Source organism: Leptopilina boulardi, unplaced genomic scaffold (genome assembly GCF_019393585.1).
Source record: "Leptopilina boulardi isolate dan_hultmark-lab unplaced genomic scaffold, ZJU_Lbou_2.1 LbouV2_112, whole genome shotgun sequence".
NCBI lineage: Eukaryota > Metazoa > Arthropoda > Insecta > Hymenoptera > Figitidae > Leptopilina > Leptopilina boulardi.
This window is the reverse complement of record NW_026137655.1, coordinates 2,506,682-2,526,992: the sequence shown is the minus strand read 5'-3', so window position 1 is coordinate 2,526,992 and position 20,311 is coordinate 2,506,682. Positions and strand designations below refer to the sequence as shown.

Below are 20,311 nucleotides of genomic sequence, written 5' to 3'. Positions count from 1 at the left end.
CAGTAAACGTAGGAATTAACATTAACAACAAAAATGTTTTTGTTGTTATCGATAACGATAACGGTAAAATCTACTTTGTTAACTATTTGTCACACGTCTGCTACCACCACCCACAGTCAAAGCTGTTATTATTAATTGTCAAATTGTCACGTCCACTGATCTGTTTGTAACCAATTTTTCATCAAATTACATGCCTGGTAATTGTTTTTATAATAACATTTACTGTACTTTAATATTTCCCAAAAACAGTAAAAATATTCTTACTTTAAAACACTCCATTAATTGCTTCTATTTGTAATTAATTAATGTTATTTTTAAATTTAATCCATATAATTAAAATCATATAAATTGTTAGATTTTTCTAATTATAAAATGATTTACATTTATTTATGGTAGAGATATGCGTATGTCAATTCATATATACTTATTTCAAAAACATAACCTCAATCAACTGTAATTAAATGCACGATATGCCCTTTGGGTCATTATTTTATTCTTATCACTATCCATGTTGTGATTATTGCGTTAATAATTAATTAATTGATAAAAGAATGCATTTAAAAATTTTTTTTATCGAAAAAAAGGAATTTTAGGGAATATTTTTTCAATAATTTTTCTTTGTTTAAAATTCTTTTTATGACGTGTTTATATTAGCTGATAATGAAATATAGTTGTTTTTTTAAACTTATCACTTTTTTTTATAAAAGTTATGCACATTTTACAATTGTTTACACTTGTTTCTTTAAAACTAAAATTATTTTTTTCCAAAGATAATTTTTAATACTTTGTCAATACTTGTTTTTTGAATTAATTTAATTTCTAAAACTGAAATAAAATTTACAATTATTTTTTAGTAAATTAAGAAAAATTGTGAATTATTTTAATTGTAAATAATTTTCTATAATAGTTTTCAGTAATGTGAAACAAATGCAACGAATATTTAATTCAGTCAACATGCGTTAACTGATTTTATGTGATATTTTATATATATATATAAAAGAAGATGGAAAATCAAAATCGCCTTCATCAAACTCACCAAAGTTATCAGTCGTTTTGGAAAAAAAATAATCGAGCTATTCCAGGCAGGTTAGTAACTATTAAAAAAAATTTGTCATATTAATATTTTAAAATATTATAATTTATATATTAATTTTATTATATAATTTTAGGCCTAGTCCAAAACAAGATGCAAAACATGGTAAAATAATTGGTGCAGGATCAAATTATGCAAGTAATTTAGGAAGTTCTAGTGGTGCAACTGGCAGTGGCAGTGCCTCAAGTTCAACGTCTTTTCAAGATTTTCAATCGAGTGTCGATGATGCATGGGATTCAGGTGACGATGAATTTTGTACCGTTTCTGATGTGAGAATATCGAAAAGAGTCAGTAAATCTGCTGCGTTAAGTGTCATTAATAGTCACCGATCTGCCACAACATGTATAGATTCACAAATAAATTTAAAAGATCGTCCACGAGAACAAATAATACCTGAAGAAAAGAAAATCGAAGCTTTACAAAGATTAGCCGTTCAACCATTGCAATTAAGAAATGCTAATTTAGGAACGGCTATTATTAATCAAAGTCGTCAAAATCCACATAATTTGGAGCAAATAGCAATAAAATCTAGTATTTCACCACATCATAAACATTCACAATTTCCAGGAAGACCACAACCATTAAAACAAACAAATGCCACTAATAAATTTTATATAGCGTCCAAAGACCAAGGTAAAAATTTTCATATTAATTTAAAAAATTGTTTTTTTTCAAATTATTTTAATTTTTAGATGGTGAAAGTAAAATAGATAAATTCCAAGCGTTATTGGAATCGTCGTTACTTAATTTAAACGAATTACGTGAACTCTCTTGGTCTGGTATACCTGCCAAATTACGATCTGTAACATGGAGACTGCTTTCCGTAAGTTGTTAAAACTGAAAGAAAATTTTTTAAATTTGATATCCAAATTTGTAATGAAAAATAAATTTGTTAGGAATATCTTCCAACAAATTTGGAACGAAGACAACAGGTATTGGAACGAAAACGAATGGATTATTGGAGTTTAGTGAAACAATATTATGATGTTGAAAGAGATGAAGGATTTCAAGATACATATCGACAAATACATATTGATATTCCAAGAATGTCACCACTTATTTCATTGTTTCAACAAACGTCTGTTCAAATGATTTTCGAAAGAATTTTATATATATGGGCTATAAGACATCCGGCTTCGGGATACGTACAGGTAATTATTTTTTTCAATTTTCTCTTTACATTTTAATAATAAAAAATTTTTTTTTTAAGGGTATGAATGACTTAGTGACTCCGTTCTTTCTTGTGTTCCTTCAAGAAGCAGTTCCAAGATCTGCGTGGCATGATCTTGAAAATTACGTTGTAGAATCTCTGCCTAAAGAAAAACGTGATATTATAGAAGCCGATAGCTTCTGGTGTTTGTCTAAATTTTTAGACGGCATTCAAGATAATTACATCTTTGCTCAATTAGGAATTCAGCACAAAGTTAATCAATTGAAAGAATTAATACAAAGAATCGATGGTATTCAGAAGTTCATATTTTTTAATTTTAAACTTTAAAAAAAATATTTGGTTATAAACTTTTTGAATATAATTTTCAGCTCCATTACATCAGCATCTACATCAACATGGAGTTGATTATCTTCAATTTTCATTTCGCTGGATGAATAATTTATTAACAAGAGAAATTCCCTTACATTGTACAATTCGCCTTTGGGACACATATTTGGCTGAATCTGATCGTTTTGCATCTTTTCAACTTTATGTTTGTGCAGCTTTTCTATTACGATGGAGGCGACATCTCCTTCTTCAACCAGACTTTCAAGTAAATATTGATATTAATTACTTTAAAAAAATAAAATATTTAATATTTTTCCTTTTATTACTTTAGGGATTAATGTTAATGCTTCAAAATCTACCGACACAAAATTGGACGGATTCAGAAATTGGAGTTTTGGTTGCTGAAGCCTATAAATTAAAATTCACATTTGCTGATGCTCCCAATCATTTACAAGGTGATTCAAGGTGACCATATTTTACTACAGTCGGTTAATTGTTGACATTTTTTAATATTGTTATAACATTTTTAAAGTCTCTTTAAGTAAAAACGAAAAAAGAAAATTTGTATTGATTTGTTCTCTTTTTCTTGTGTAAGATATATTTTTAAAAGATCGATTTATATATATTATATACAATGAATTTAGGAACTTGTACGAATGATAAAAAGTTCCTTAAAAAAATGAAATCAATGTAATTCAAATTCGAAATTTGAAAATTTTTTATAAGTGTAAGTCTAACTTTTTTTTGTTGCTTCCGAAATTCAATGTCGACTAATATTATTGTACAAGTTTAATCGTACTCATTTGTTAACTAAAAAAAATGGCCAATGTTAAGTCTTACCTATATTAAAAAAAAAACATAAACAATCTCTGAATTTGAAATCTTAATGATGTTAATTTTTTTCAACCAGCGAATTCAAATTTCGATTTTTGTTTATAAAATATTATATATCTTTTTTGTACTTTTTTGTATTGTTCCACGATTTTATTTATTTTGAAAATAATTATTTTTAATCTCTATTTGAAATTGTTTTTCTTCTTTTTATTATTAATATTCAATTGAGCAATAGACTAGTACCTACAGTTATAAACAGTCACGTTAAGAATACTTATACGAAATTACAGTTAATAAGTATAAAAGAAGTGAAAAATTTTCTTAAATAAATAATAAAAAAAAATTTACGTAGATTTGCTATACCTTATAAATCATCATCAGAATCGGTTTGATCATAATCCAAGTCTGATGGCTGAAGGACTGATAAAAATTCCTCGTCAAAGGTCTCCTGCAAGGAACATTTTTTATATTAAATTTTATTTTGTAACAAAAAAATCACAAAATTTGTTTATAATCTTACTCACATTTACGTAATCAACATTAACAGGCGTTGGATAATCACATGCAGTACACTCCATTTTTGTGATACCATCATTATCCGCGATACATTCGCAATGTTGACAAGGATTTGGTTCCGCTGAGATGACAATTCTTTTCGCAAAAACGGTAACGAATTTTTTTAACGATGGAATTTTGCCAATTCGTAATTTATTACCGCTAAATATTGTACCATTTGACTCTAAGGACAATGGTGTACAATAACCCAATGCACTTTTTGGTAATTTCACTTGTCTCCTTAAATCGACGTCACCCATTAAAGTTCGCGAATCCTTTTTCGTATATGACTTTGTGGCGTCCAAGCCATAAAACATTTTATTTAATCGAGTTTTATTAAATTGAAACTCCCCATCCATTAATATATGCAATGTTATGTCACGCTCTAGTAATACTTGATGTAAAACTGAATAGTCCAACTGAAAATTGAATTTTTTTAAAAAATTAATTAAATTACAAGTAATTATTTAATTTAAAAAGGGATAAAATAACATACCGTCTGATTTTCTGGTTCACAATGTGTGCAAGGCATCAAAATAAACGTTTTTGAAACACCTGGTCTAAAAACAAGTTGCGATGCAAAACCAAGTGCAGCAAATATATCTTGATTGCCATTGCCAATTGGAATATTATTGAAATAATCAACAAAACGCAATGGATTCTTGGTAAATATTTGACTATCAAGAATCAAACTTCTTGGTTGATCGAATACTCCATCACCACCAAAAATAACAAGTGACCAACGATTATCCATAAAATGTTGATCATTGAGCTCTTTATTTATTTGTGTTATTAGATAATCTAAACTACGATTTTTTCTAATATCATCATTACAGTCTTTGGCTTCAACGATAAATACAACATCGGTGGACTTAAGAACTGAAGTACCCTCGAGTTTTGTAAATTCTCCTTCAGGTACATGACTATTGTCATTCATAAAACATGTTGTACATTTATCTGGTATTCTCAAATATGAATCGTAAAACATACAAGCGTGCATGTATCCCATTGCAATTGTACAAGCCTCTTGTTCATTTGCACTATTTAAACAAATTTCATAATAATGCCTTGGATCCACAACATTGAAACATGAACCAAAATCTGAACTTCTATTAACAAAAAGATCTTGACAAAATTCCATTGGTCCTTGATTACGAATAATTGCATAATTCTTGTCGCTATTACATTGTTCTCCATCCACCGACCAAGTTTGAGCAAATTTTCCAATATCATTCACAATTGTATTATCCGATGCCATTTGATCGTCCATTCGTTCATTATTCATTGTACCAAGAATACCAGCCGTTTTTCCATAATACCAACCAGATAATTCGAGTTTACAAAAATCATATTTTAAATTACATTCCAACTTAAATTGTTTATCTTGGCGTTCAATAATCACAATACTTTCTTCTTGATAAACAAAAGCGGTACCATTATCAAGTTCCACGGGTAATTGAAGTGTTTCATTGGTACCTGCTATGCTAACAGTCTAAGAAACGATTGAAAATTTAAATATTTATTATTATTATCTTAGGAATTTTAATTTAATAAGAATTATAATCAATCTATTTAAACTTACGTCTTTAAATAAGTCCACAACTATTGATTTTTTTCCAAACAATACCAATATTTGATGAGTAATATTTTCCGGATTCGAGCTAACATCATATTTAATTAAAACAGCAAATTGTTCACGAACAAAATCACGAGCAAGTAAATAAGTACAGGAACCAGCAAACTGAATAAAATGACCGTCAAAAGTAACAAAATTCTGTGCACCAACAATCATTCCCTGAGCTGAAAAATTTAAACCAATTATAAAATAAAATTATAATTATAATCAATTAATAATTTTCTTAAGTAATTTAGTAAAAAAATTTACCTTTGAATGGCGGGAACCAATTAGAAGGTTCCGTGTATGGTTTATATTGATAATATAAAGTCCAAAAAGTAGCATTTGATGTGGCAAAATACGATCCCATATCCGTGATTGATCTATATTCGGGTATCTCTTGAAATTCTGGTGTTTGATTAAATGCATGCCAAGACATTGGAAGTTTTTGCTCGAAACACATCAAACCACGATTAGGATCAAATATAAATTTAGTTTTTGCTTCACGATATCGACTTTCAGCTTGTAAAGCCGTTTGACTAATATCCATTAATTTCGAATGTATTAATCGAATCGTTGCTTCAATTTTATTTCTAACTTGAAAATATTCATAAATCTCACTGATTTTAACATAAACTTGTTCTATTCTATCGAGTGTATATTTAACAGATGGTAATTTTTTCAATTCCTTCAATTCCATGAGAATTTCATCAAGTACATCCTTCAATTCCTTTCCAAATGGTACAAATGTAAAATAACGTTCCTTAATAAATTGTATGACTAGAGTTGAATATTTTTGAATATTTGTTATAATATCATTTGCTTTAATGTCACGATAAAATTTATCAATATCTTGTGTAAAATTTGTAAAACGATCATAATAAGGTGATGTTATAATTTCATTACGACGATCGTAGAGAAAATCCAATACTTCCTTGCTTGCTTTCCAAACAAGTGTCTCTAAATAATGTATTAAACGTATAAACATTGGTTCAAGTAAACGGAGAAATTTATACCATTGTTGTGAAATTGAATGCGATATTTTATTCCAAAGATTTTCAATATATTTAATAAATGATACGTGAAGATCTTTTATGAATGAATCATATTTTTCAATAAGATTCTCCACAATATGAGCTATTTGTGATACTGAATCACCCTTTAAAATTGCGCTCAAAATTTCTGATAATTTTTGATAAGCATTTTTTATATTTTCAATAATCCAAAGTAATGAATTACGAATTGCTTCACCGGATTCGCCCATTATTTCCCATATTTCATTTAGAAGATTTGGTAGCGATTGAATGTGACTTCTCAATGAAAGTTCATCTATCACGTAAAATCCAAAAGCAACAATGTCCTTTACATAAAAATCATTTGCATTGTATGAATTATTTAGATACACTTTAAGCGCTTCAAAATCTTGTTCTATAATTCTTAACTCACTGAAAAGAAAAGTTTTGAAAATTTCTTTATAAAATTTTAAATATATATTTTTTTCAAAGTTTATTAATAATGATTTTTACCTCCAGTCATCAAGGAATTCATCCATGTCTTCTTTAGCATTGTCCCAAACTTGAGACATAACGTTAATAGTCTCGGATCTTACTGTATGCCTCCAAAAATCAACATCGCTATTCATACGCTCATATATATCACTTAAAGTTGTTTTAATAAATCGCTGAAAATTAAATTAAATTTTCAAAATATTTTTCTTTATATCAAAATTTTAATTTAATATCAAAAAAGTTTTTTTTTTAAACTGTAAACTTACAGAAATGTCTGCTCTTAATTCAGGTCTCCAACGTAAAGTTGATGTAACAAGGCGGGAATGATTTAATCTTAAATAAAAAGTAACGTCCGAAACAGTAAGATCGTCATCGTATGTTCTCCAAATATCAAATTTAGCATTTCTCGCATCAGGTATATCACCGTACATCCTTAAACTTTCTACAGCATCTGAAATATTTTTTGTTTTTTTAAAAACGTTCTTTAATTAAATATTTTTGTACTTAATTTAAATAATAAACAATCTTACCAGGGGTGTAATTCACCATCATCCACGTGAGTTTTTCACTAAAATTCATAAATAAACTACCGGTACAATTAATTTCCGGTGTATTAATAACAGTTCCATTAACAGTAAAAACAGGATAATCACCATGATAGCGAGCCCAAAGATATTTCACATTCATATTATTTGAATATTGTGAATCAGTATTTTCACGATTTATTTCAATTTCATTATTATCTATATTAATACGTCCAAATAATTCACCAGTTTCTTTTTCTGAATTACCACGTTGATAAATAACATTATTTTTCGTTTCAAGAATATTAGGCGAATGATGATGTAAATATCCACGTAAATCAAGATGTAAATTTATTTCATCATGATTACCTAAAATTGTATAGGTATATTTACGATCAAATGGTAAATCACTTTCATCCCTTATTGTTGCCGATACATTAAGAAGTTTACTCTTTTGTCGCGAATAATCAACGATGAATGCCGCATTAAATAAATCTCTATCGTCACGATTAATAATTTGACCAATCATTGTCATATCCTTTTCAAAACTTGGATGTTTTAAACTAAACATAGCTCGCTGTTGCAATGAATTCCAATTTGACGAGATATTTTTCCATTGGAACGATGAGCCTAAAATACGCGGCTTCATTGTTTGATCATGTTTCCAAATAAGATGCGCTTCCGATTGTAATTCATCACTCGTTATCAAATATGTACCATTAATTGTGAAATTTCTATTTGGATAAACTAATCCAAATACAATAAATTGATTTTCAATATTTTCAACAGATTTATTGAGAATATTGATATGATACGATGCCCATGCATCATCGGCTAAACTTAACCAAGTGTTTTGATCAAATTCACCTGGTAATATTTTATAATCGGTTCGCAATTGTACAGTACGATTAAAATGAACTGCTTTTAAATAAACTTCCTGTCCATCGTGTGTCGTATGTATTCGCGATTCACCGCTAACATTGAAACTTGAACTATTGTCGAGTCGATAAATGTGTACTTTTTTCAATTCAGTTGTTGGATAATTTGTACCCTCATAACCACCGCTATATTCATATTGATTGATATAAAAAATACCAATAGGCTTTAATATATTTTCAACTGTAATTTTAATTTCATCCTTCTCAAAACCGGCTCTTGATTCACTTTTCGATGTATATTGTCCATTCAATATTTCCTGATTATTGTAAAATAATTTCGAATGTCCATTAGTCACTTGAGGACGTTTCTTGTAACCATAAGTGAGATGACCTTCGTGTCGTGTATTTAATGGAACTTGCAAATGTAAATGACCATCTAAAGTTGAATCCAATCTTTCGCTATGATAAACGTAATCGGAATCTAATAATGCTGTATTATTTGGCCAAAATGCCTTCACAAGCCGTTTACTTTGTTTTCTGAAAAATGGAGAAATGAATTTTAAATTAATTCATTTTTTTTAGAAATTAATTCAATTTTTATACTCACAGTGTAGTCAAAACGATGAAATCACAACCAACATAAGCGAAATTCGGTATAGAAGTTGTTGCATTTATTGTGCCATTAACATTGACAAGACTTGCGTATGAAATATTAGTGGAACCAATTTTTTGATTTGCTGGTAAATATAAATCGGCATTTATCAAAGTATACGTTTCCTGTGCAATATCATAGGAAAAAAGAAGAACAAACGTTTCTTCTTGTAAATATTTAGGAGTATAGAGAGAATATTTCAAATTCATTCCTTTTTCATCAAACGTTGCATTCATGAAATTATTAATTGTCTGTGCAGATGATGTACCCCAAGTCAATCGTAAATGTCCATCAATATCCCGCGAAATCATTTTCAACTAATCAGAAATAAAATATTAGTTATTTTTAACAATATAATAATAAATTATAAATAAATAAAAAAACATACCGAGCCATCTGAAGCGTAATTAACATTAGTTCGTAAAGTCTTGTAACTAACAATATACGACGCATCACGAATTCCTTTATTCGCATGATAACTAATTAAAAATTGATGATCATCTTTTTCTGGCGGCGGTAAAGAGGTACTTAATACAAAGTCAAAATTTTCCTGATTAAAAATGGTAATCGATGCATTTGATGCCAATCGCCATAGTTCTCGATCAATATTAATATCAAAACCAGTATTAATACTTTGAATAGTTTGTTTCAAACTTTTCAAAAATAAATGAACAACAACGTCCTTTGTATTAATATCATCTTGATGTTGATTAGCAATAATTTTTATAAACATATCTGTCAAATAATCCATTTTCCAATTTAATAAAATAAAATTTGTCTCACTATTTCGTTGTTGATTTAAACGTATATGTCCACCATTATTACTAGATAATAATAAATTTCCATCAATTGTCAAAGTATTTAATTCTTTCCACGGTGTATTCATATAAACGTATAATGTCGTATTACCATTTATTTGTACATTCATAAATGTATTTAATTGATAATTATCATAATTATTCATTGTGTTTAATGTTTCAATTTTTGAACGTAAATCCCAATTTAATGCATTGATACAATTCATACTGATACTTCCATTTAATGTGTCACTCTTGATATTGAGATTTATACCATATTTTTCTTTTTTCAAATTTATGAAATATTTTGTACCATTCACGGATGTTATTATTGTCTCAATTATTGATAACTGATCTTTTTCAAGTGTCACAGAGCTTGTAACTTTATATGTTGTTTCGTGATTTTTTAATTCACCCTCTAGTTTATATGAATTATCATTAACAGGAATCAAATCGCCTTGAAATTGTAAATGTTGTTTTCCAAAAGGAATATGTAAATCGGCAATCATTTTCTCATTTTTCATTTCACTGATTAATTTATATTCTTCATTGGATGGAATTTTAAGAGACATATTTAATTTTAAATTATTATCAATTTTCATTGTATTGTTGTATAAAACATCAATTTCAATATGTTTTATCACTTCGATCCATGTGTCGAGAATGATGGAGGATTTCAAAAAATCTTGATTCTCCACACACCACGATGCTTTTAAATTTGTCTGTAAAAAATTAGAATTATTTTTAATTAAATTTATAAATTAATATCTGAGATTAATTAAATTGACAATATTTCAAATTTTATACTCACAATTTTTTCTGTTCCATTATCGACAATGAAGCCTAATTCTATTAATTTTTCCTTATCGGTTAAATCTCGTTTTAGAGAAATTTTCGTTTGAGGAACAAAAAGTACAGAAGTATTTACATAAACGATGGTAATTAAATCGAGAAAACCTTCTTCTACCTGTGAATAAAAAATTAAAGTATTTAATATTTATTTTTTTCGGATAATTATAAAATGTTTTGTATAAAAAATTACCTCCATAAGACCAGAAATATTCATAAAAGCTTCGGAATTTCGTATAATCATATTGGCTTTAGTGTCATTTTCATCAACTTCCAGAGTAATAACTGAATCAACATGTTTTATAGATTGTAAAGGAGTTTTGAGAGTTAGATGCAATAAATGCATTTTCCACGTGTCGATAGCACCCTTTTGAACTGTATAATTCATCCAGAATCCAGTCTGTGAATAGAACAATTAATTTTATTTATTTTTTATTCCACTTTATTTTATTAGAATTTTTTAATTTATTACCTCAATCAATGAACTCTGATTGGCAACATTTAAATCAATTTGCATTAAAATATTACTATCTTCAACATAGAAAACATAAGCTGAATTAATTTCTGAAGCATATTTAAATGGTGTTTCAATACTCAAATCATTTTTCATATTAAAAACATGTTCCACAAAGAAAGTGTCATCCACTGTTATTCGACCTTGTGGTATTTTTAAGACACTGTAAATCTTATATTTATTGCCTTCCTTATCAACATCTAGTGAACCTGTGATTGGCTCAATTATTACCATATTCAACTGCAAAAAAATCTTTTAATTAATAACGAATAATCATAAAAAAGCAAAAAGAGAAAAAGATTTACCTCAATTTCTCCTTTCCAATAGAAGAAGTTTTCAGTATCTTCTTCAAATTCCTCCTCGTTTTCCTCTTCATTATCCGCGTCTTGTCCAGATGTTTCGATTTGTGAATTAGTTCTAATTCTTGTATTCAATGGAATGTGTAATAATGGCGGTTTTGGTCCACCCTTGGCACGAAAACCAGCTTTTAATTCGACAAGTCGTAAAGAAAATTCCGTGTCAACATCCAAATATCCATCAGGTTCGATACGAGTCACAACTAATTTGGTGATAATTCCAATTTCATGTAATCCATGGACCGGTGTATAGAGAATATAAGTGTAATCAAAATGCGTGATATCTTCATAATACCAAACACCTTGAAAACCCGCTGTTATATTATTATAAGAGACACGAAAATCGGCTTCTTGTTTATTGAGTTTAGCAATAAACAATGCTTTTTCAAGAGATTCAATTGGTGTCGCTAATAATAATTTTATATTAAAATCATAGGCACTCGTTAGAATTTGACAAATTCCCTCAAATCCAAGTGGTCCAGCTGGTCGTATTATTTCAGCCACAATGTGTCTATTTTTCTCTGATAATCCAAATCTTCCTCGTACAAATGCGTATCGCTCGTGAGGAGTCGTAATATTAAATTGTATCTGAAAAAAATAATTATAAATGATTAATATTTATTTTATTAATTTCCTATTAAAATGAATTATCAGTATTTTACCATCGATTCTCGAAATTGAGCCAAATCTCCCGTCATATGAGCGGTGTATTTTCGTTTATCTAAATCAATATTTGCACCTCCCAAAAATCTCAAATTTGGCATTAAACTCAAAAGGCATTTCATTTCTCCTTTTCTGTAATTAACCACCGGCGAAACAAGAAGTAAATTTCCAGTTAAATTAAATGTACCAGCCTCTCCTTTTTGTAATTGCCAAATACTTTTAATATCAATAACTTTATCAGGATGATATTTAATTCGTATCCAAGTGTCTGTTCCATGACCGAATAATTGTTTATGTGTGAAATTTGCCGAAACCCATTTAATTGAATGAACTGTACTCGACAATCCACAATTTGCATTCCATTCAATAAATTCCGGTCGATTAGTTGAATCAGCTTGTAAATCTACTAAAACATGTTGTGAATCTTGCCAATATGCACTTCCGCTCAATAATAGTTTCGAATTATTTTGTAAATAACTGCAAAAATAGAACAAAAAATTTCTCACAGTTAATAGAATTATGAATATTAAAAAAGTGATCATTATACATACTTTGCGTTTAAAGAAGTTTTCTTCCAATTTTCAAAAGGTGAAAGCAATTTTGATTCAAATTTTAAAGATTTTAGCCAAACATAATCGGCATCAATTGTCAATTCAATATTTTTATCATTACTCCAACTAATACGTGAATCAATAATATAATTATTCGAATGTTTCATTGCAAGAAGACAATAAGCAGTGACCAAACGTCCAGGATATGTGACAGTAACTAAAGCACTAACATTTTTTCCATTTTCGTCATCAATTGCATTATATCTATTTAATTGTACACTTGTCGCAAATTTAAGAGCTGGATCACGATTAGCATCCCATTTCACTTCAAAACCAAGTTCCTTATTATTTGGTTTATTAATAGCAGTACCAATTAAATGAACATCCCTCCAACGATCTAAATGCATTTCAATGCGAATTTCTCGATCGCTATCAATTTTTGTTAAAATCGAATAAATATTACTTTTATAACGTCCCTCAAGATATGTATCGAGACGACCCAATGATAATGCCGTGTAATTTAATAATAATGCATATTTTTCCAAATCCGATTGTTCGACATAGAATGCTAAACGAAGATTTGTCACATCATAGTAAAATTTGCCATTAACCAATATTTCACGTGAAAAACTTGGTGATTTTAAAACAAGTTTTAAATTATAATTTTTTATCGATAATGTCGATTTATCTAAATAGGTTCCACGTATCGTGATATTGTGTCCACTGAACCATGTTCCTGATAATTCAAGATCATACTCGTTACGTGATCTTTCGTTAATTTTTGCATTAATCAGCATAGAATTGAAATTTGGTATTGTTAAATTTGCATGTCCTTCAATTGCAAACATATTTCCACGAGGCATTATTGTGTTTAAAGTGAAAATTATTTCTTTACCTGTTAAAAAAAATAATTAATACAAATTTCATCATACAATTAATTTAAAAAAATAATTTTTTACCTGGACCGTATCGTATTAAAAATGTTGTTTTTGATTCATCGCCAATGGCAAAATAATTTACACCCACTTTAATATCGAGATTTTGTATTGGCTTTGTGAGTGCAACGAAAGCACTGATTTTTGCTCCTTGACTTTGAAAATAGGCTTTTGAATATGTGACAACAACTTGTGCAATTAATTTATGTCGATCGTCTTGTAAATGAGGACTTGAATTAACTTCAACGTGAAGTTCAACATGACCCATTGCTTGTTGATACCATGATGATATTATTGTATTTAATTGTGGATAAGCAGTGGAATATAATTTCACATTAGCCGCTTTATATGTCAATGTTTTTGATGAACGATTTATTAATGATACTTCAACTTGAAGTGTTTCTTTTTTAGGCATTTTTTGCAATTGATAATCAATTTTCACATTTCCCGATATACTGATATTTCGTTTCATAATATAGCCCGATATTTGACTCCAAACTTTTTTTGTTTGAAACAAAAGGGAAATATCACATTGTGAGACATTATTTTTCTGTTGATTTCGTATCATACCTGTAAGAAGAATGAATTAATTAAAATTATTCAATCATTGAAGGATAATAAATATATATTTACCTGACAGTTCAGCTATTCTTTCACTATTTATGGCTAAATATAATTTTGGCGTGTAAGTGAAGCCATAATTCACTTTCTTCACAGAATATCCTACACTAGCATCCAAATGTTTTGTACCATTAATATCTAATCCTACATTTATGAATGTTTCATTGTCTGTCCTTTTATATGTACCTGTTACAATAATTGTAAATTAATAAAATTTGCGAGAAGAATTATTTAATATGTTAATATATTGAGATATATTAAAATTACCTTTAGCTAGAAAAGAATTGCTGGCTGATTGTAAAGCTAATGTCACATTATTACTGTGAACATTAAATGTAATCGTTGCACTTAGTTCTCGTTTCATTTGTGATCCAGGTGTGTCAAATGCCAATTTTACAAAACTTTCATTCTACACAGAAATATAAAATTTACAAAATAATATATTATATTATCAATAGAAAATAATAAAATTAATTTGTACATACTGCATTTCGCTCCATTCGATATTCAAGAATATAACTTTTAGCAGTTGGATCTGCTTTAATTACAGATACTTTTAACAATGTTGGACCATTGAGAAGAAAATAAGCAGCTTTTGGATTTCTCGAAATATTTGGAAATTGATAATCAGTACAAAGTTTTAATCCAATGAGTCTATCGAGTGACGGCCAACTACAGGTAGTATTACTAACGATATTTTCAATAGATTTCGACTCTTGATTCAATTTATTTTTTTCATCTTGAGAAATTATACGACCAATTTCTTTCTCATGTACTTCCGCACCATTTGTTTTGACAATCTGTACATTTGAATGAAAGGTGAAAATTTCCATTTTTCGATTCGGTAAACTTAAACCAAGATGAACAAGTCTTGGACCTTTAATATTCACATGCGATTCAACGGCACTTGTTGAATAAACATTTGTTCTTAATTTAATTCCTGCACTTTTGTAAAATGAATCTGCCGTCATTGTTCCAGTTATATCGAGACTCACACTGAAAATTGACAACAAATACAATTGAAATTTTTGTTGAAATTGTTTTATTTATTTTTTTGTTAATTTTTTGTCTTTTACCTTGGAGCAATACTGCCAATCATTTCAAGTTCGCCCATACTCAAACGATTACTATTTAGTAATCCTGATAATTTAAAATTACAAGCCGCCGATCCTGTGAGATCCAATCGAACCGGAACACCCGAAGTTGTTGGTATCACATACGACGAATCAAGAAGCATAGCCGTATTTTCATAATGAATTTCCTTGCCCGATAAAATTTGTTTTATTTTAGTTAACGGATTAAAAGAAGCCAATGTTTTACGTATATCTTCATCGCCCTCCAACATTGTAAATTTCAATTCATTGCCAAATACACGATAGCCTAAACTAATTTTTGGATTATCAAAATTATTATCAATAACATTAGGTAATCTTTTCACTTGTCTCCAATAGTCTTCTTTCTTCTCCTCATCAGGAGCAGATCTAAATTGTCTTAAAAATTGTTTCACATGATTTCCCATTATTTCACCACTGAATGGTCCACTTGGTCCAAATAGATTTTCAATATAAAATTCCATACCCTCCATTCTAATATCCATTTGAAATGCATTAACCGATTCGCCAAATAAATCGAGAGTAAAATTAAATGTCGCTTGTCGTGGTACATAGGACTTGGGTGAAAATATTAAATTACCTTGATAATTACCACCGAAATTATATTCTTCGGAAAAAAATGAATTATCATAATTGCGTGAATATTTTCTTAAATCACTGTTGAATTTAACGCCAAGATCTTTATCCGTCAAAAGACTTTGAATTTCAATTCTTGTTGGTGATGAAGATGAGAGTAAATTTTGTAAATGACTCCAAACGAATGATCCAACTGTTTTTTAAGAAAAAAAAAATTAAATAAAATAATTTATTATTTCAAAAATTTATTAATTACCTTGATTTACTTCTTCATCTTCTAAAATTTGTCTAATTGTTTTAATCACTCGATAATCAGGACAACGCATCACTTGCAAGTAGGAAGCAATTCGTATTTCTGAGTCTATTGTTAAATTACGATAATTTTCGAGAAAAAAATCATCTCTTGTTGCCTCGCAAGATTGAAGTCTTCGATGTGAATCAATAGCAGCCAAACGTAATTCCATTGGTAAAAATCCACTGGAATCTTCAATGCATACTCGTAATTTTTTCACTAATGTTTCAGTTTCAACGCCCATGTTTCCTATAGCTTTTAAAGCTTCCAAAGTCTAAAAATTAAAATCATTGGAAAAAAGTTAAAACAAAGTTATTAAATAATTTAAGCTTAAAAAATATTTTTTTAATAAACCTCTTTAAGTGTAGATAATGATTGTTGTCGTGGAAAGCATCCCTTTTCAATTTTATTTTCCAAATATGAAAGAAAACTTGAAATTGCATTCAAATTGAGACAATTATTCTCCATTGAACAATATGCGTGAATTACTGCTGAATAACTGAGAATAAATTGTGCATTTGGCATTTCTTCACGATAATCAAGTAAAGGAGCGAGTGTTTCAATTGTTTCCTGATTTGGTTGTGGTATCAAGGCGAATACAGTAATCCAGGTATTTAATGTGTCTTGAGAGATATATTTTTTAATTATCAAATCTTTCATTAAATTCACCGCTGCATTACTTCCAATGAATGGTAAAGCTTTGATGATTTGATCTCTGTAAATCAAAAAAATAATTAAATATTGAAAATAAAATAAATTTAAAATAAAGAAATTTTTCGCACCTGCTGGTTTTACAAATACTGTTTGCTCTGCTAAACATTTGTGATAAAGATGAAAAATCCAACATTCTTGCCGAATGTACAAATTTTGTGAATAATTCCGAGAAACTTTGTTGAACTTCCTCTAAAGTTTCATGCCTACACATACTTTTTAAAAGATCACGCGATGTACGTAATTCTCCACTAATTGTTTTCGGCGTTTTACCATGATCATAGAGTAAATTAGTTCTCTTTGTATGAATATGATGTGATTGTGTATCAATTGCCTTCTCCTTACTATCATTGTTTTCGTCATTATCATCATCGTTTGATAATTGATCTAAATCAATATTTGCCGATTCAGAGAGTAATTGTAAACTTACACTTACATCTGTACGAACACCCGCATTGTCACCATTCGAAAGCGGTTGAAATTGATGTGAATCATTGCAAACAACTTTTTCATAAATATTATGATCAATTGTAATTTCACAATCGCTGAATGATTTAAGTAAAGGTTGACGTGAAATTTTCGATTGCGACAATGGACTGCGATAGGTTTGCGATTGTATAATGGAAAGATGTTTTGCACTATGCGTACAACCAACGAGATTTTTTAACTTTCTAATGAGAAGACTTGTTTTTTTCGCTTCCTGAAGTTGATAATGGGTCTCGCATATTCCATTAACATCGAGCTCATCAACACGACGATCGACATCAAATCTTAACATTGAATTTTGAAACATTGACAATATACCGCGTTTAATGTTAAGTACCCATATTTCTTCATTGAGATTTGGACAAACTTCGCGTACAATTCCATCATCAAAGGCAAATCGCAAGATATTACGTTCCAAACTCGATTTAAATTCACCGCCAGCACGATCGGGAAAATCAGGATGATAATGACTTCTATCGTGACTAATACTCGCGTTATTTAATTTCAAATATCCTTCGCAAGGAGATGTGAAGTATAAAGTCACTATTGTATCAATGAATAATGTTGACTCATCTCGTCTATTACCATCTTGTTCTCCTAAATTTGTATTGATATCGATTTTATATTGATACTGATAAAACAAATTTTCATCATACTTAAATTTTCTTTCTGCAGGAACTATAAAAATAGAAAACAAAAATTAAGTTAAAAATTATAAAACCGTATTTGTTAATCTTAATTTTAGGAATTGATTAATTTTGGTAAAACTATATATCTTCTTTCGGATTTTTTTTTTGTAAAGATAAACTTACCGATGCATGTCATACGACCGCATAATGATGAATTTTTGCTGATATCTGAAAAGATAAAATAATATGAATAAGTAAAAAATTGTTTCTCATTAATAAAAAGAAAAAAAATTATCGATTTCTTAGAAAAAAGTATTTCAAAACGTAAATTTCTGATCATTGAGGAAAACTCGCAATAATATTATCATTTAGTGAAATTGATTTTTTTTTTCTGTTAAATTTGCATCAATCTAAAGAGATCACTAAAATGTGTTAGTCGAGAGATAAGCATATTGGGAAATGTGTAAACTATTAAAACACTTTCTGAATAAACAAGATTTACTATCTTTTTAATAATTGCAAGCAGAATAGAATTTTAATAAATATTTTTCATATTATCACATTATTATTATTAAATTAATGTAATAAATAAAATAATTTTTCTCAAGAGAACTATAGTTAAAAAAATCAGGATGTTTTCCATAAACTTCTTTATTTTAATGAGTTGAAAGAAGCTGATTGATGTTGAAAATCGGTGACTAACTCACTTAAACGAATGTCATGAAGAAGGCTTAATAATATGTGGCAAATCCTCTATATCAAAGGGTTTATATTTTAAAAATTTGAAATATCAATGATAAATTTAATGGGTTTTCTAAATATTATTTAGAAATTTTTTTAATTCTTAAAATGCATTATTTCGTTAATTTGAAAATTTATATTAGAAAGTAATTTTTGAAAAAAAGAAGCACTTGTTAAAATTTAAACACAAAAAAGAATTATTATATCTTCACTTTCATTGACGAAATATTTCATAATACATAAAAGATAAAGATACGCATATTATATTGCTCATTAGTGATCAAAATTTTTATTAGAGCTTTTGAATTTATATTTTAAAATACTCAAATTTTAACTAAATATTTTAATGAAAAGTATTATTTTTTTCTTGCCTAATTATTTATACAATTATTTTATATAAAGTGCCACAAAATAAAATAACTAAAAATTAAAGTCGTTTCTTTTCACACACTTTGAAAATATAAAAAGCTATTTTTTTATCGTGTGTAAAATAAATTATTCATTTACTTAATCACCCGGTTGTAATTTGAAATAAATAAATTTAAATATTTATTAATATAAGGAATAAACTTCATTTTAAAAAATAGATAATTCCTCATTAAATTTTGCACTTACCTCCATTAACAACAAATGCAAAAGCAATAGTCCATAGAATGCCGCAGAAAAATATATTATTGAAGTGCATGATTGTTGTCAATTATAAACAGTGCCTCTTCATTATTTTTGTAAGAAGAACTCAAGAGTTCAAAATGTAACGAAGCTTTTCACTTTTTAAACTAAAAAAAAAAAAAAGAAAAACAATGAGAATTAAATTTAATAAAAAAGAATACTGAGAAAAAAATTACAACCCGATCTCAATAACTGATTCGTTTACTAACACTTAAATAAGTACTTCCTGTTCGGATCATTCAAGCCCAGAGAATGAGCTTCATCTAAATGTGATGCGATCTCTCTGCGATGGAACATGTGCCAGTCAAAGGTCCCAAGTGTCTCGGATTTGAACGGATATAGGGAGGTCGAAAGGTCCTAAAGCTGCTGATAAGATATAATACTATAATTCTCGTCTCTTTAAGAATTCTGTTGTCCAAGTTGTGTCAATTTTAGATAATTCTTATTTTTTCATACAGCAAACTGATCTTTGGAAGATAAACAAACATATAGCATAAAGTATTAAAATTCCTTTCTCATGCGATAAAAGAAGGGTCCAACAGTAGAAGTATCTAAAGCCGATTATATTTTAAGAAATTTCCCAATATTGTTTTTCTTTTTATTTATTTTAAATTGAAAGTAAAAGATTAACACTACTAAAATTTATCTATAC

General features: G+C 28.4%; 2 protein-coding genes across 2 annotated transcripts; one reads left to right on the top strand and one right to left on the bottom strand.

Moving 5' to 3' along the window:
- The first annotated feature begins 37 nt into the window (after window positions 1-37).
- On the top strand, window positions 38-3,610 carry LOC127278745 (TBC1 domain family member 22B). Its single transcript, XM_051300588.1, has 8 exons — window positions 38-197; window positions 908-1,086; window positions 1,170-1,726; window positions 1,786-1,916; window positions 1,990-2,244; window positions 2,304-2,553; window positions 2,633-2,856; window positions 2,923-3,610. The coding sequence occupies exons 2-8, from the start codon at window positions 1,004-1,006 to the stop codon at window positions 3,058-3,060; spliced, it is 1,638 nt and encodes a 545-aa protein (XP_051156545.1). The 5' UTR covers window positions 38-197; window positions 908-1,003; the 3' UTR covers window positions 3,061-3,610.
- On the bottom strand, window positions 3,611-19,954 carry LOC127278671 (uncharacterized). Its single transcript, XM_051300490.1, has 27 exons — window positions 19,869-19,954; window positions 19,606-19,766; window positions 18,433-18,477; window positions 17,206-18,298; window positions 16,778-17,138; window positions 16,388-16,697; window positions 15,520-16,324; window positions 14,929-15,439; window positions 14,711-14,852; window positions 14,456-14,629; window positions 13,847-14,392; window positions 12,888-13,782; window positions 12,336-12,813; window positions 11,623-12,261; window positions 11,276-11,557; window positions 10,997-11,203; window positions 10,766-10,921; window positions 9,546-10,676; window positions 9,113-9,474; window positions 7,634-9,042; window positions 7,370-7,554; window positions 7,122-7,276; window positions 5,866-7,040; window positions 5,563-5,780; window positions 4,477-5,472; window positions 3,950-4,399; window positions 3,611-3,873 (listed from the first exon to the last, which is right to left on the bottom strand). The coding sequence occupies exons 2-27, from the start codon at window positions 19,673-19,675 to the stop codon at window positions 3,790-3,792; spliced, it is 12,879 nt and encodes a 4,292-aa protein (XP_051156447.1). The 5' UTR covers window positions 19,676-19,766; window positions 19,869-19,954; the 3' UTR covers window positions 3,611-3,789.
- Window positions 19,955-20,311: the final 357 nt, after the last annotated feature.